Source organism: Chaetodon auriga, chromosome 17 (genome assembly GCF_051107435.1).
Source record: "Chaetodon auriga isolate fChaAug3 chromosome 17, fChaAug3.hap1, whole genome shotgun sequence".
In the NCBI taxonomy this organism is placed as follows: domain Eukaryota; kingdom Metazoa; phylum Chordata; class Actinopteri; order Chaetodontiformes; family Chaetodontidae; genus Chaetodon; species Chaetodon auriga.
In genome coordinates, this window is record NC_135090.1 from 4,332,720 (window position 1) to 4,346,042 (window position 13,323).

Below are 13,323 nucleotides of genomic sequence, written 5' to 3' on the forward strand. Positions count from 1 at the left end.
TGTCCAAACTTTAGTTTCCATGCATTTACGTTTTGGTGATGTTAAAGGAACATAGCTATAAGTATTCAGTATCATTTAAATTGCCACAAAGACATATTTCATGTATACAGCAGATATTTCTTAATGTCACTACATAATCCAAATCAACTTTGATTTTAGATGTTCAATGCTCCTGAACTTTTCACAGCAGGGTTTGGTGATAGGAGCCAAATAAACGCGTAAAAGATGAATGCAACATTTCCAGGGGGCAGGGGCAGTTTACGAGGCGTACCTGAAGGTAGCACAATGTTGTATGTGTGGATTGGAATGAGTGATGCACTGCAGCCCGGAATCGTGGTCCATACACGTGTTGAGTCAATTTGAGGATAGAAGGGTCTGTAGGGAAGCGCAAGCACAAGGAAAAGAGTTGCTGTTTGGAGCAAAAGGTCTTGCGAGCTGTTTTTGTCGTCGACAATTTGAGGGGCAGCTCTGTGTCAAGAGTATTTTGGTGAGTTGAAATTTGATACTGTTAACACAGGCTGTTTGCTAGCTAGCAAACACTCGTTAAGTTGCTGGAGAAACACAATAAATACATATGAATTCCGGTCAAAACTAATCAAAATAAAATAGTGTTGGAAGTACCTTACGCCGGAGTATATCAGTGGAATACAACGACTGATTATATTTCCGGAGTAGTTTCGTAATTTAAGATAAAACATATCATAATGCTATAGATTGTCGTGTACAGGTATGTCGTTGTTTTGTCTTTCGTGTTTAATATGTAAACTATCTTAATACATTGCTACTTTTGCTTTTATTGTGAATGCAATGTCGGGCATTGTGGTCACATGTAATATGGCGAGCTTGATGTAGCAAGCTAGTTGTGAGAAATGGATAGCATGTTAGCTACCCTTTGTATATAACGACAGCAAATTGGACAAATTAGCCGTGGTGTTTCATTCAGCAAACATTACATTTGACTGTTTCCCATTGCAGACACTAACAGAGGCCTTGGTTTTGTGTGTCTTTCTCTTACACTGACATTACTCATAACACTTAGCCAAAAGCTAGTGGCGCTGGCGGTAATACTTTGGTGTCGTTGATTATGTGGACGGTAGTAACCTGGGCGGGCGGTGCGCTCACTTGTTGTCTCGTAGCGTAAAGGAATCCGGAATTTCCCACTCGGTCGGCCCATACTGTGTGTATAAGCGAGCGCGTCCAATGTGCCATGCTTTATATTGTGAAAGTGCTTGTGTGGTGGGAAGGATGAAAAGGTTTTACATTTCAGCTTTACATAGACTTGTGAATTTGGCCACCTCTAAGTTTATGTGACGTTAATTAACCACCGGTTTTAAACGCTTAGTGTTTATTTGGCTCCCCATTAGTGGTCGGTCACTGGGGTCCACCTTGTAGTGCAAGAGCTTTTAATATTGGCCATTGTTAGTCAGTTAGCTAAATAGTAAATTTGTCTTTTTCCTGATTTGTAAAGATAGAAAGTCTGTAGAGCAATTATTAAAAGTACTGTATTTCATTTAAAAGTGCATTTTCTTAATATTTTTTAAATCTAGTATACTCTTGTGTATAGTTTTTGTTTTGGTTTTTTGTCTCAAACAGAGTGAAGCCAAAAACATGAACATTGATCCAAACACACAGTACAATGTTTATGAAAGCTATTAACCTCTGAATGAATACTTTTGCAGGGTCTGCTGTTTGACTTTAATTGGACATCTGTCTCCAGATACCAGAGCACAATGATGAAATACATTCTGGTAACTGGAGGAGTCATCTCAGGTATTGGCAAAGGCATCATTGCGAGCAGCGTGGGCACAATCCTGAAGTCATGTGGCCTGCATGTAACTGCAATCAAGATCGACCCTTACATCAACATAGACGCAGGCACATTTTCACCCTATGAGCATGGTATATCAGAGGAAACAATCCCTTTTACTGAACACATTCTTAGTTAAACCACAAAATATTATGTACAGTACTATATGTTGTGTTATGACTGTGTCATGCTGACTCTGCCCAGGGGAAGTGTTCGTGCTGGATGATGGGGGTGAGGTGGACTTGGATCTGGGGAATTACGAACGGTTCCTTGACATACGGCTGACCAGAGACAACAACCTCACCACCGGCAAGATCTATCAGTCAGTCATCAACAAAGAGAGGAGGGGGGACTACCTGGGCAAGACTGTGCAGGGTAAAAAAAAAAACAGCTGTTTGTGTTTGGAAGAAAGTGCCATGCTGCAGAGAAATGGTAAACCAAGAAAGATTCTGTTTTTTTTCTCTTCCAGTGGTGCCACACATCACAGATGCCATCCAGGAATGGGTTGTGAAACAGGCCAAAGTACCTGTTGATGATGATGATGTAGAACCTCAAGTTTGTGTAATAGAGGTAAGTTGAGCAGTTTGTTTTAATATGTCATCATTTCCACAATCAAATGACTCACATTTTATGTTCTTTTGTACAGCTGTGTCAAGATCCTGCAAAGTCAAAGGCTGCCATGAATGATCACTGATAATATTTGTGACTGTGTGCATGTTTGCAGTTAGGAGGCACTGTTGGAGACATAGAGAGTATGCCTTTCATCGAGGCCTTCAGGCAGTTCCAGTTCAAAGTGAAGAGGGAGAACTTCTGTAACATTCACGTCAGTCTGATACCACAGGTAAGAGAGCAACACCTTCTGGCCTTACTGCTTTTATCTGAGGGCAAATGTGTCAGCTGCTCCTGGAGAACAACTGACTGTAAATACACACACTCTAATTCAGCCTCTTTTACAACAGTTTTTCTTCAAGTACAAAACAAACCAAAAAGAAGAAAGACGTTCAGGCAAATTAAAAAGCAGCCTACATCAGCAACCAGTGCCGACGGTGCCTAATCCAACTTGTATTGCATTCGTAAAAAGTATGATGACAGCTCCATTAACATATTTGTTATGTACCTCATTTATGAGCACTCCTGATTTCAGCTCAGTGTGAGAGACTTTACTGTGTGTTACTGTCACTTACTGTGGCACTAGTTCCTCTCCTCTGCTCTCTGTGTTTTACCGAGGGTGGGCGTCACCCCGCCACACACACAGAGAGGAGAGACAAGTGAAGATAATGTTACTCAAGTTGACGACAACTTTTTATGTTACTGTAAGTGCGAGAAAAGCTTCCCAACAAGAGTAATTTATCTGTCTAAAACTATAGAGGGACAGGCAAATAGCGCTTCCTCAAACATTTTGTGTCACTCAGTTGTTGGGATTGTGGTGCCACTTAACTCTCTTAACTCTCAGTCTGTCATGAATTGTACTAAGTGCAGCCCCTGTGGCTGTGCTGATTTCCCCCCCCCCCCCACAGTCAAATGAGGTTTTTTTTTTCCTTGTATGAAAGTGTAAGATTTGCTTTACCAGAAGGTTAACTGTTGAACCGCAGCTCTGCACAAGCCTGCTGATTCACTGGACATACTGTGTATTTTTGGTATTTAATGTGTGTCAGCAAAATTAATATTTCTCTAAAAAATATAGAAGAATTGTGAAGCTCACCAAAATTTTACTTAAATTTTAAAGGTGTAAGTGTTACTTTTAATTATATCTTTTTATATAATTAAGTCTTAATTAATTATTTCCAGAATTATACACAAAATTACATCACGGTAGCCAGTTTACATGCAGGAAGAAAGAGGAGTGTATTTAGAAACTAATGACATGGGATACATAAATCAAAATATTATATTTTAGAATTATTGCTTTTTCTGTCTGCATAAGAAAAAGCATTTTGGTGACCAACCAAGTATCCTGTACCATAAATACATCTCTGGTATTTGTAACAAACCAAACCACTTGAAAATCAATAGAAAATTCAGATAGTTCTGAAGATTTTAATTGTGGAGAGACCTCCTGCCTCACCATGCATCAGGAGGCACAACTGTCCTGTACCAATAAGGCGGCCGTTCCCCAGGAGTTGTGGGGAATGTTGTTGAATGTATGGACATGTGCCCGTCAATTTGTCCCTTCATCTTCAACCCAAAGTTGACCTGCATTTGGCGTTTGGCAGGTGTTCATTTTGGACCCTTATTGTAACAGTGCCTCGTCTTGCCTGTATTGTTCAGTGTTGCAGCTACAGCAGTAATGTTGTAAACCCTCTGTGGGCTGTGATGTACCTCTACATGGAGAACATGGAATCTTTTATTTTATGTCTCCCAGAGATGGGGACATTTTATTTCTACAATGTGAGCCAGTCTTTGGAAACACCCCATATCAGTATGAACACATCTCTCAAATGTTAAAGCCCAGCTACAATTTTGAATACATTGCCTTAATAAGACACAAGAACCTGTACTAGATTTTACCTGTTGTGATGAAGTTAAGAAATCCTCCATCAGAGGTGACATCCAGCTCGGGGGACGCAGTGTTCAAATACAAAGGTTTTGTCACTGTTATTGAAGAGTTGTCTGCGTTGTCTTTGTGGGTTGCTGTGAAAGCAATGAAAGTTTGATTTATGACTGCAGCAATAGTCAGTTCTGACAGAATTATCTCTGCTGCAAAGCTGCATTTTTCTCATTCCAGAAAACCATGAGGATGTGAAGACATTGGTTTCTGAGTCAGCATGTGTCTTCTGCACCAGCCACCATTTCTTTTTTCTGAAACTGAGTCCTTCAGTAAGCTTTTGGGCTGTTTAAGACTGAATTCCTGTTTTAAGATGACAGGCTTAGAAATGCAAACATTTCCTGAGTATAGCTGTGTTTCTGTGAGTGTAGTAAACAAGGACAGAGCAGTTGTTCTGACCAGCAGGAGGCAGGTGGCAACATGTGAAAACCAACACACGTGTTTGGTTGCGAGCTCCACGGGGTCAGTCATGTGTGAAGATTGCAACTGAAGCAAGTATGAGGTGAATGCAGTCACAGCCAGTTAAAATGTTGAGAATGTGTGTTTTGCTGCAGCAGTGGTTTGTGAAAAGAGTGTTGTTGTTGTTGTTGTTTTATCTTTGTGGTGAAGCTGAGTGCATCCTGCAGATCTCTGTAGATGTCACTTTGACTTCAGGTGCCAGGAGTTATCAAACTCTATGTATTGCTTTGTGTGGTTGATATGTGGTGTGTCTCCTTGTGTACATGATGAAACATAGTAGCAATCAGGCAGGTGGTTTTACATCATTTAATTTGGCTGAGAACATAGAGTGATGCTGAAACAATGACCCAATTAATCCATTAGACAGAAAATTTATAGTTTTACTAATCCACTAAAAGTTTAATATAATTTATCGAGGAAAAAATGCCAAACATTCTCTGGTCCCAGCTTCTAAGATAAACAACATTGCTGCTTTTTGTTACTTTTTCTGTGGTTTTATATAATTGTAGATTTAATATCTTTGAGTTTTGTTCTGTCATTGGAAGACGTCATTTTGAGCGCTGGAAAATGGTGATGCTGATTTAACAGTTTTCTCACAATACACAGTTTGTCCAAAGAACTTAATAAATGAAAAATAAAAGTGTTTGTTAGTTTAATTGTTAATGAAAACTATCATTAGTTGCAGCCATAGAGTAAAAGGTCTAACTAACCAAATCCAATGTGAATTTAACATGACAGTTACTTAAAGATGATACAAAGAGGAAGGGGAAGCTTGGAAGAGAAAGAAAGATAACTTGATCACATAAGGTTTGGTTTGCAATAATAATCCCATTTGCCTGAACTGTGTAATTGTCGTTGATCCACCTTGCTGATTGCATTAGAACCTATACAAACTCAGCTTCTTCAAAAACCAATAAATCTTGCATTTTCAGGGAAACCAAAATCAATGTGTTTCTTGTATTTTGATGGAAACCTCTTTTGCCACTCGTATCATGTTACGCGCTGCAGATGCACAGACGTGCAGTTGATGTCAGATAAGTTTTGTACAGTCAGTTTAATGCATCTATTATCTCCATTGTTCTGTCCAGCCCAGTGCAACAGGAGAACAGAAGACCAAACCGACCCAGAACAGCGTCAGAGAGCTGAGAGGACTGGGTTTGTCCCCTGATCTGGTGAGTCACCTGCTGGACACACTCATCCTTCTGTAAATGCTCCATTTTTATATGTGTGTGTGTGTGTATTTCCTGTTGAAGGTGACTTAACACATCGATATATTTGATCAATCATTAGTGTTCATCGAGTGTCTGTAATATCAAAGAATTTAGATTTGTATGTTCCACGTGTGGAAGGTCATTTTGTGTGGTAGGCCTGAGTTTACCCAGAACAACCTGAAAGCTTTTAAAGCATGAATTTAGGTACATGGTGACCTAAATCATGGTGACATCTTCAGGTTACAAGGTCCAAGTGACAGCAGTGATGACATACAGTGGCGTTCATATGATGCTCGGTTGGTATTAATGACACCAATGTGAGCCAAAAACCAGCGCTCCCAGCCTCTAACTCTGACAGATCCATTGTGTCGCAGTGGAAACTTGAATGGATCAGTTGCGTTCATCCATTATGTAGTGTTATGCAGTTCAGCCCATGTATTAAAGCCCCAACAGATTTTATTCTGTGTGTGATAACAGTCTCTTTTGAAATGCTCCTAACCTAACAGAATTTCAATGTGCAAATCACTGATTTCTGTCCTTTCATGCAGAGTTTGGAATCACATGTTCACTCCTGTCATCCTAGTCTCGGTTGTCAAGGCAGACCTTATTCTTATTTATATCCCGTCTGTGTTTTCTGTATGAAGTGAGATCTTTCCCTCTCAGCGAACACTAAAGTTTCATTTCATCTTTGCTGACAGATCATGTGTCGCTGCTCCACCGCTCTGGAGAACTCTGTCAAAGAAAAGATCTCAATGTTCTGCCACGTAGAACCTGAACAGGTACATCACTGATACTGAAGTCGTTTGTTTTCTCATCATTGATAAAGCATAGCCCCGACTCTCTCAGCTCCTCTGAACTCACTGAGCTATCTCTTCTCAGGTCATCTGTGTGCACGACGTCTCGTCCATCTACAGAGTACCGTTACTGCTGGAGAATCAGGGGGTGGTGGGCTACCTGAGCAGGAGGCTGAATATGCCCATAGAGACTCGACCTCGGAAAATGCTGACCAAATGGAAGGAGATGTCTGACAGGTGGGTCGTCAAACATTAGTTAAACAGTAAATCATTCATTTAAAATTAAATAGGGCGGAACACTGCTTCTGTGCTCTTTGTCATTTGTTGATTTTAATCCAGAGGTCTAAACTACATGCTGTCTTCACAGGTCAGACAGACTGTTAGAGCACTGCTCTATAGCACTGGTTGGGAAGTACACCAAGTTTTCTGACTCCTATGCATCTGTTATCAAAGCACTGGAGCACTCAGCCCTGGCCATTAGTCATAAATTGGAAGTTAAGGTATGTATACTGTTATTAACTCACACCGCTCATTATCACATTTGACAGTAAATATTAGCCATTTTCCAGGGGAAATCCAGTAATTATGTCCCTTTAGACAACAAAAAAAAGGTGAAAACTCTATAATGTAGCCTCGTACTACATACACCCAAATTAAAGGACGATGTCACACTCACCCCTGACATATAAATACAGAAATCAGCTGTTTGCAACATGAAAAAACATGGTGAGATTTAGTGTGCAGCTTCCAATGCTAGTAAACAAGTAGTTAGTTTGGAGCAAAGGGTTAAGTGTTGGAGTGAAACTTGCTCCTTCAGGAGTAACTCCACCCAGGCTGAACAGCCTGCTTGTGCTGCCATCTAATGCTTGCTCCACGCTCTGTCCCACACTGTGCAGCTGAACATTTCTCAGTGCATTAACTCAAGTACAATATTTAGGTAATTGTACTTTACTTGAGTATTTCCAATTTGTGGTGGTGGGCATTCAGTGTGTATTACAGTGGCTGCATCTTAACCTTAATCTATCTACATCTTTAATCTCAAGTCTTTCGACTGCCACCTAAAGTTTATGTGTCTACTCCTCAGTATATAGACTCTGCGTATTTGGAGCCGAGCACTCTGCAGGAGGAACCAGTGAAATACCACGAGGCATGGCAGAAACTCTGCAGTGCTGAGTGAGTGCAGAGGCATCATTCTCTTCACAAGTAATACAACATGGACATTAAATAGTAGTTTCATCAGCTGTTTTTCCCCTCTGTCCTCAGTGGTATCCTGGTTCCAGGAGGTTTTGGTGTCAGAGGAACTGAGGGAAAGATCCATGCCATCAACTGGGCGAGGAACCAGAAAAAACCTTTCCTAGGTACAGAGGAGCTGTCTGAAAAACCACGATCACACTCTTTTCAACATTTCCTTATATCTTACCTCATCATGCTGTGATAAATATTTTTTCAGATCGGTCCCATTGGAACAAATGGCCACATCAGTAACAGTGAGCACACTACTAGACTGACATGTATCTTTCTGCAGGTGTGTGTCTTGGAATGCAGCTAGCTGTGTGTGAATTTGCCAGGAACGTGCTGGGCTGGACAGGTAAGATTCATTCTCCCATGTGGCCAAACTGAAGTGGTGCAGTGTATTCACGAGCCAAAGAGATCCTTTTCTTGAATAGCTGAAAGCCACCATAACTGACAGTTACCATGTTATTCAAACTTGCACTGAAGTTGCAAAGCCAGTTTTGTCATTTTTCTATTACAAATTGAGGTGAGGCTGAGTGTGACTACACTCACCTCTGTGATCAAGGAGTGCTTGGATCAAAGCGTTTGCTGTCAGGCCAATGCTGAACATAACTACTCAGCAGAAAGTAGGCTTTTCAAAAAATGTGGCTTTTGAATTACAGCAGTGACTTCTTTCAATTTGACTATTGCCTTGTTATTAACAATGTCCCAAACTGCTTAAAGAGAGAGAATGAAAATGATCTCCGCTCCAGTACCACTTGCTAACTTTCTCTGCTCCAGAAAGGCTCGTAAATGGACCTCGAGTTAAAATTTGTCAGACTGAATAGAAATTACTTCACCCGTGAAGCAGAATTTAAACTTGAATGTCAGAAATGCATGGCTGCAACCATGACCCAAGCCTACAAACCAACCAGACCTGACACGGAATGACGCACAGTACGCCGACTGAGTTGACATTTTAAGTGCCCATAAAGTGATTCTTTTTTTAAAGCTTTTTAAAAGCCCTGCAGTTCAGTGGGCATTGATTGCACCCTACAACATGCCTCAAAATTGCTGTTGTATAGTCTCACACAGTTTGTAAGATTTTATTAGAGTGATCTCACACAGTTAGACATGAAATGAACTTGTTGTCATCACACAGCATACATTGGTCTTAACATCACGCTGACACAGGCCAGGGAGCGAAAGCAGCGTCAGGCCTCTGTCTGTGTCAGCAGTGTAGGTCACCTGTGTTTCAGCCGAGCCCCACACACAATCACTGCAGTTGAAAAGTTTAAAAGAAGACACTTCAAGTTGCATTGACACATGTATGTCTAGAGAGGAACAGAACTGATTGTGTACCTTTGCCTGTTTCGTCCTTAGATGCCAACTCAACTGAATTTGACCCCGAATCAAAGCATCCTGTGGTAAGTTTGTTGTGAAATTCAGAACTGATCCTGTTGTAACTCCACCTGAGAAGTTTATTGAGTTGTGATTGTCACGTATAACCTTTGCAGGTGATCGATATGCCAGAACACAACCCGGGGCAGATGGGTGGGACCATGAGACTGGGGAAGAGACGGACCATTTTCAAGACTAACAACAGCGTATTACGTGAGAAACCCTCTCAGGCCACTTTGAGCCCAGTATTGGTGTGTTGCATCTGCTCTCTTCTTACTGCTCTTCTGTATTCCAGGCAAACTTTATGGAGACGCAGAGTATGTGGATGAAAGGCACAGACATCGCTTTGAGGTATTTTAACTCCTCAGGTCATCAGCAGCGTTCCACACTTTGTTGACAGTGGAGTGGGTGTGTTCCTAACTTGTTGTCCCTGTGCAGGTTAACCCAGAGCTCAAGAGCCACTTTGAAGAGAAAGGCTTCTGCTTCGTAGGTCAAGACGTTGAAGGGGAAAGAATGGAGGTCATAGAGCTAGATGGTATGGAAAGTGAAATTTACTTTTTAACTTGTGGATGACTTTTTTTTTTTGAGTCAGCAGTTCCTCTACAACCTTTTTTTTCTCCAAATCTGATTCTGTTTCAGACCACCCATATTTCGTTGGAGTGCAGTACCACCCTGAGTTCACCTCTCGCCCCATCAAGCCATCACCCCCCTATCTTGGTTTGCTGCTGGCCTCTGCCGGGAAGCTGCAGAGCTACTTACAGAAAGGCTGCCGTCTGTCTCCACGGTAACCACGCAGCATCACAGTGTATGTTTCAACTCGTACAAGTAACACAAGTCAGTTTTTCACAGTGAGGTTTTGCCTTTCAACACAGGGACACATATAGTGATCGGAGTGGCAGCAGCACCCCAGACTCTGAGATATCAGAGTTGAAGTTACCTTCCATCTCAAACGAATGACCGTGAGGTATGCAATGCTCAACATGTCAATTACTGAGGTTTGCCACTTCATCACAAATTCTAGTTCTAATGTGATCCCCTTTCCTCCACTGTCACAGTTCTGGACTTGTTGGGATGTGAACTAAGGACTTCCTCCAGCACTGACCAAGGCTCATTTTTCAATGCAGCTGTGAATGAAGTGTTTTCAGAGTTCTTGTCTTTCAATGACCTACTCCACTGAAAAATGTTGCTTACACCGGGGTTCAGGATTTGACACTGACCGTCTTTGGTAATATACAGATCCAGTACCACGATCAGATTGTTACTCTATTGTGGCCTTATTGTAAATACATCCTGCTACAACCATTTGCAGCTTATTCAAGTCATGTCTTAAAGTTTCCTTTACGGTGAATGAAGAACAAATAAACAGATTCAAGGTATTTGTGTGTTTAATATCTTCAAAAACTGCTTTCCGTACAGATTCAGATTTTGCTTTCATCTAGTGACAAAAGTACACAGAACAGTCTAAGTAAACACCTGCTGTTTTTAAAAAGAGGACAAAAAAAAAAAAAAAAAAAAATCAAAGAAACATGTTCCTGCTGCAGAGTTAAGTCAGTGTAAGTGAACAGTTGTAATGTTGCCACTTCATTGATGCTCTGCAGCCATGAACCCAGACGACCTCTCATTTCTTGTGGGCTGCTCCACGACTGGACCTGAAATTTAACATAAAATAAGAGTTAGTGTAATTCAGCAGTCTGAAGCCTTTTGAGTGCAATAAAGGGCTGATCTCAGTCCCATATCCGCAAACTTCATCCAGCAGTCCAACATTATTTTATGTTGTCATCATAGATCAGAACAACTTTTGACATATCACGAATGTGTTTACATACTTCCAACCAGGAGGGTCTGAGTCCATGCAGCCAAAGGACACCAGACTGAAGATCATGAGCAAGTTGATGCCTACAGTAGAAGAGACCATTAGAAATATGAAACATCTTTGACGTGTTCATCAATTCAATCAGGGCAACTGTAGGACAGTTGAGTGGCTGCTGATGGCACAAGGGGCCACCACAGTCAAAGACCACCCTATTTTCTTGCATGCACTTGGAGAACCTAGAGCTACAAACAAGCCCTGGTCCTTAGGATAGCATGCTGTAATGTGGAATAAACTGACAAGCAAAAGAATACATTTACCATGACATTAAATGACTTCATCCAGTCACTCCACAGGGTCAGCCATGGGGGTCACCTGAAAAGAGCAATATAGTCAGTTTTACTACATCTGTGCCTACGTATTTAAAACTTCTCTTAAGCAAACAGGGCTCAGAAAAATTAATTGTCTCAATCAAGACTGATCTCAGTGAGGGCAAGTGTGTCATCACAGCCTGGATGGTATGTGCTTAAAGATGTGGCTCAGGAAGTTACCTGCAAGTAATTCGTCATTTTCTTTGTTTGGTCTTTCCATCTTCAGTGTTACCAAATACCTGCGGAAAGATTGACCAGTTAGGAAAAAAGTCTCTTAAGCTTAATCAGTCACATATTTGTTATTTATGAGTTCCAGGTGTCCTTCCCCTAAATGTTGCTGGAGCAGTTATTTTCAAACTGAACAGCGACCGTCGGTGAAAGTCTTTCTATTGGCTTCCTGTTGACCGATCACTGCTACATCAGAGCATGAACGGCTTCGATAGGAGCCTGTCATACAGAAAACAGTATGAAGTCCTAAGGGGAGGGGACTTGCCTGCATGCTATACAGCCGTCCATTGTCAGAGGTTTGGTAGAGCTCCGACAACAGCTTGACCCTGTAGAGACAAAATCAGTCAGTGCATAAACTCAGTGTTGCATAGTCTACATGAAGTCAGCTAAATTAGAAGAGAATTAATATAATTGGTTTAGATTCACTAAACGTGATGACAATTGTTAAATAGAAACACTAGAAAATGCAAATCAGTTCCGTCATAGGGTAGCATGATGAAATTGTTGTCTCCATTGAGCATATGAGCTAAATTTTAGTGTTTTACATGACACTGAGAGGAGGTCTTTACTGTTTAACGTGATTTATTGACTTATTTTTTTTTAGTAGTTTCCCGGTCTATATACGAGACTCATGTACCACTAACTTCAAATCCCTCAGATCAAAAGGATATGAGGGAACACTTTAAGGAAACATCTGCTTTAAAGTTACGCTGAACAAATGAGGCCCAGCACAGACCACTACCACAAAGAAGTTAAAACATGTCCCCTGAAGGTAATGTTCCACCACGGAAAGGTTCATCTGAAGGTAGAGTTAACAAGACCCTGGCGTTAGCCACGTGGTTCACACGTATTAGCCTTAAGCTAACATTCAACTTAGCTGTATCTTAAAGCCTTATCCTAACCTAATCGTACATTAAATTTATTGCAAAACAATCCACTACAGTGTGGGTTAGTACAGGTATGTAACGCTGTACCTTAAGTTATCATGAAGCGTTACCTGACCACTGAATGGCCACAGTTCTTACACAAGCTAACGCTAGCTGGCTTTAGTGCATTTTGTTAACAGTTAGCCCAGGCTAGCCAATAGTATGTATCAACATTAATAAATGCTTCTCTTGAACAATTTATAAACGCGTACGCTACGCGTAGGAAACTCCTTCATGTACATACAACTTGTGTTAAAGAAGACAAATCTGGTTGAGGCCTTACCGATACTCTGATTTCGCTAGACCTCCTTCCACTGGAGGATCTGAAGAGGAAGAGGCTGTGGCGCATGTCTCGTGCTGTTATATACGCTCACGCCGAGCAGCAGCATGCTGATTGGTCCGCATAGCTCACGTGGACCGCTTGCATGACGGGATATGTATTTTTACACATCATTCAAGCATCCCTGCTGTCTGGCTTATCATCACTGAGACACAATGAATGTCAACGTAAACAAAGGTTTTCACACGTTTCACTAAGCACTTTTTTTCACAGAGAAAG

General features: G+C 41.2%; 1 protein-coding gene, 1 long non-coding RNA gene and 4 other non-coding genes across 9 annotated transcripts; 1 reads left to right on the top strand and 5 right to left on the bottom strand.

Moving 5' to 3' along the window:
* Positions 1–292: 292 nt before the first annotated feature.
* On the top strand, positions 293–10,805 carry ctps1a (CTP synthase 1a). 2 transcript variants are annotated; one of them, XM_076755219.1, is made up of 19 exons: positions 293–487; positions 1,718–1,899; positions 2,012–2,182; positions 2,277–2,377; positions 2,532–2,648; positions 5,900–5,983; positions 6,721–6,801; positions 6,902–7,053; positions 7,184–7,316; positions 7,901–7,989; positions 8,080–8,174; positions 8,342–8,404; positions 9,412–9,455; positions 9,546–9,642; positions 9,725–9,780; positions 9,868–9,964; positions 10,069–10,213; positions 10,302–10,393; positions 10,485–10,805. In XM_076755219.1, exons 2-18 carry the CDS (start codon positions 1,731–1,733, stop codon positions 10,384–10,386), a joined length of 1,779 nt encoding a protein of 592 aa, XP_076611334.1. In that variant the 5' UTR covers positions 293–487; positions 1,718–1,730; the 3' UTR covers positions 10,387–10,393; positions 10,485–10,805. The 2 variants fall into 2 exon arrangements, with proteins under 2 accessions (XP_076611334.1, XP_076611333.1); XM_076755218.1 differs by having other exon boundaries at positions 313–487; positions 1,680–1,899.
* A 5-nt stretch (positions 10,806–10,810) lies between these two features.
* On the bottom strand, positions 10,811–13,191 carry LOC143335653 (uncharacterized). Of its 3 annotated transcripts, XR_013078435.1 has the most exons (6): positions 13,048–13,191; positions 12,104–12,164; positions 11,791–11,849; positions 11,560–11,614; positions 11,256–11,325; positions 10,811–11,078 (listed from the first exon to the last, which is right to left on the bottom strand). It is a non-coding gene; the product is annotated as an uncharacterized LOC143335653 (long non-coding RNA). The 3 variants fall into 3 exon arrangements; XR_013078436.1 differs by lacking the exon at positions 12,104–12,164 and having other exon boundaries at positions 11,791–12,057; XR_013078437.1 differs by lacking the exon at positions 12,104–12,164 and having other exon boundaries at positions 13,048–13,190.
* LOC143335822 (small nucleolar RNA SNORD99) lies at positions 11,146–11,220 on the bottom strand. The gene has a single exon (XR_013078470.1). It is a non-coding gene; the product is annotated as a small nucleolar RNA SNORD99 (small nucleolar RNA).
* Positions 11,391–11,520, bottom strand: LOC143335814 (small nucleolar RNA SNORA44). Its single transcript, XR_013078462.1, has one exon. It is a non-coding gene; the product is annotated as a small nucleolar RNA SNORA44 (small nucleolar RNA).
* On the bottom strand, positions 11,683–11,754 carry LOC143335817 (small nucleolar RNA SNORD103/SNORD85). Its single transcript, XR_013078465.1, has one exon. It is a non-coding gene; the product is annotated as a small nucleolar RNA SNORD103/SNORD85 (small nucleolar RNA).
* LOC143335823 (small nucleolar RNA SNORA16B/SNORA16A family) lies at positions 11,925–12,061 on the bottom strand. Its single transcript, XR_013078471.1, has one exon. It is a non-coding gene; the product is annotated as a small nucleolar RNA SNORA16B/SNORA16A family (small nucleolar RNA).
* Positions 13,192–13,323: the final 132 nt, after the last annotated feature.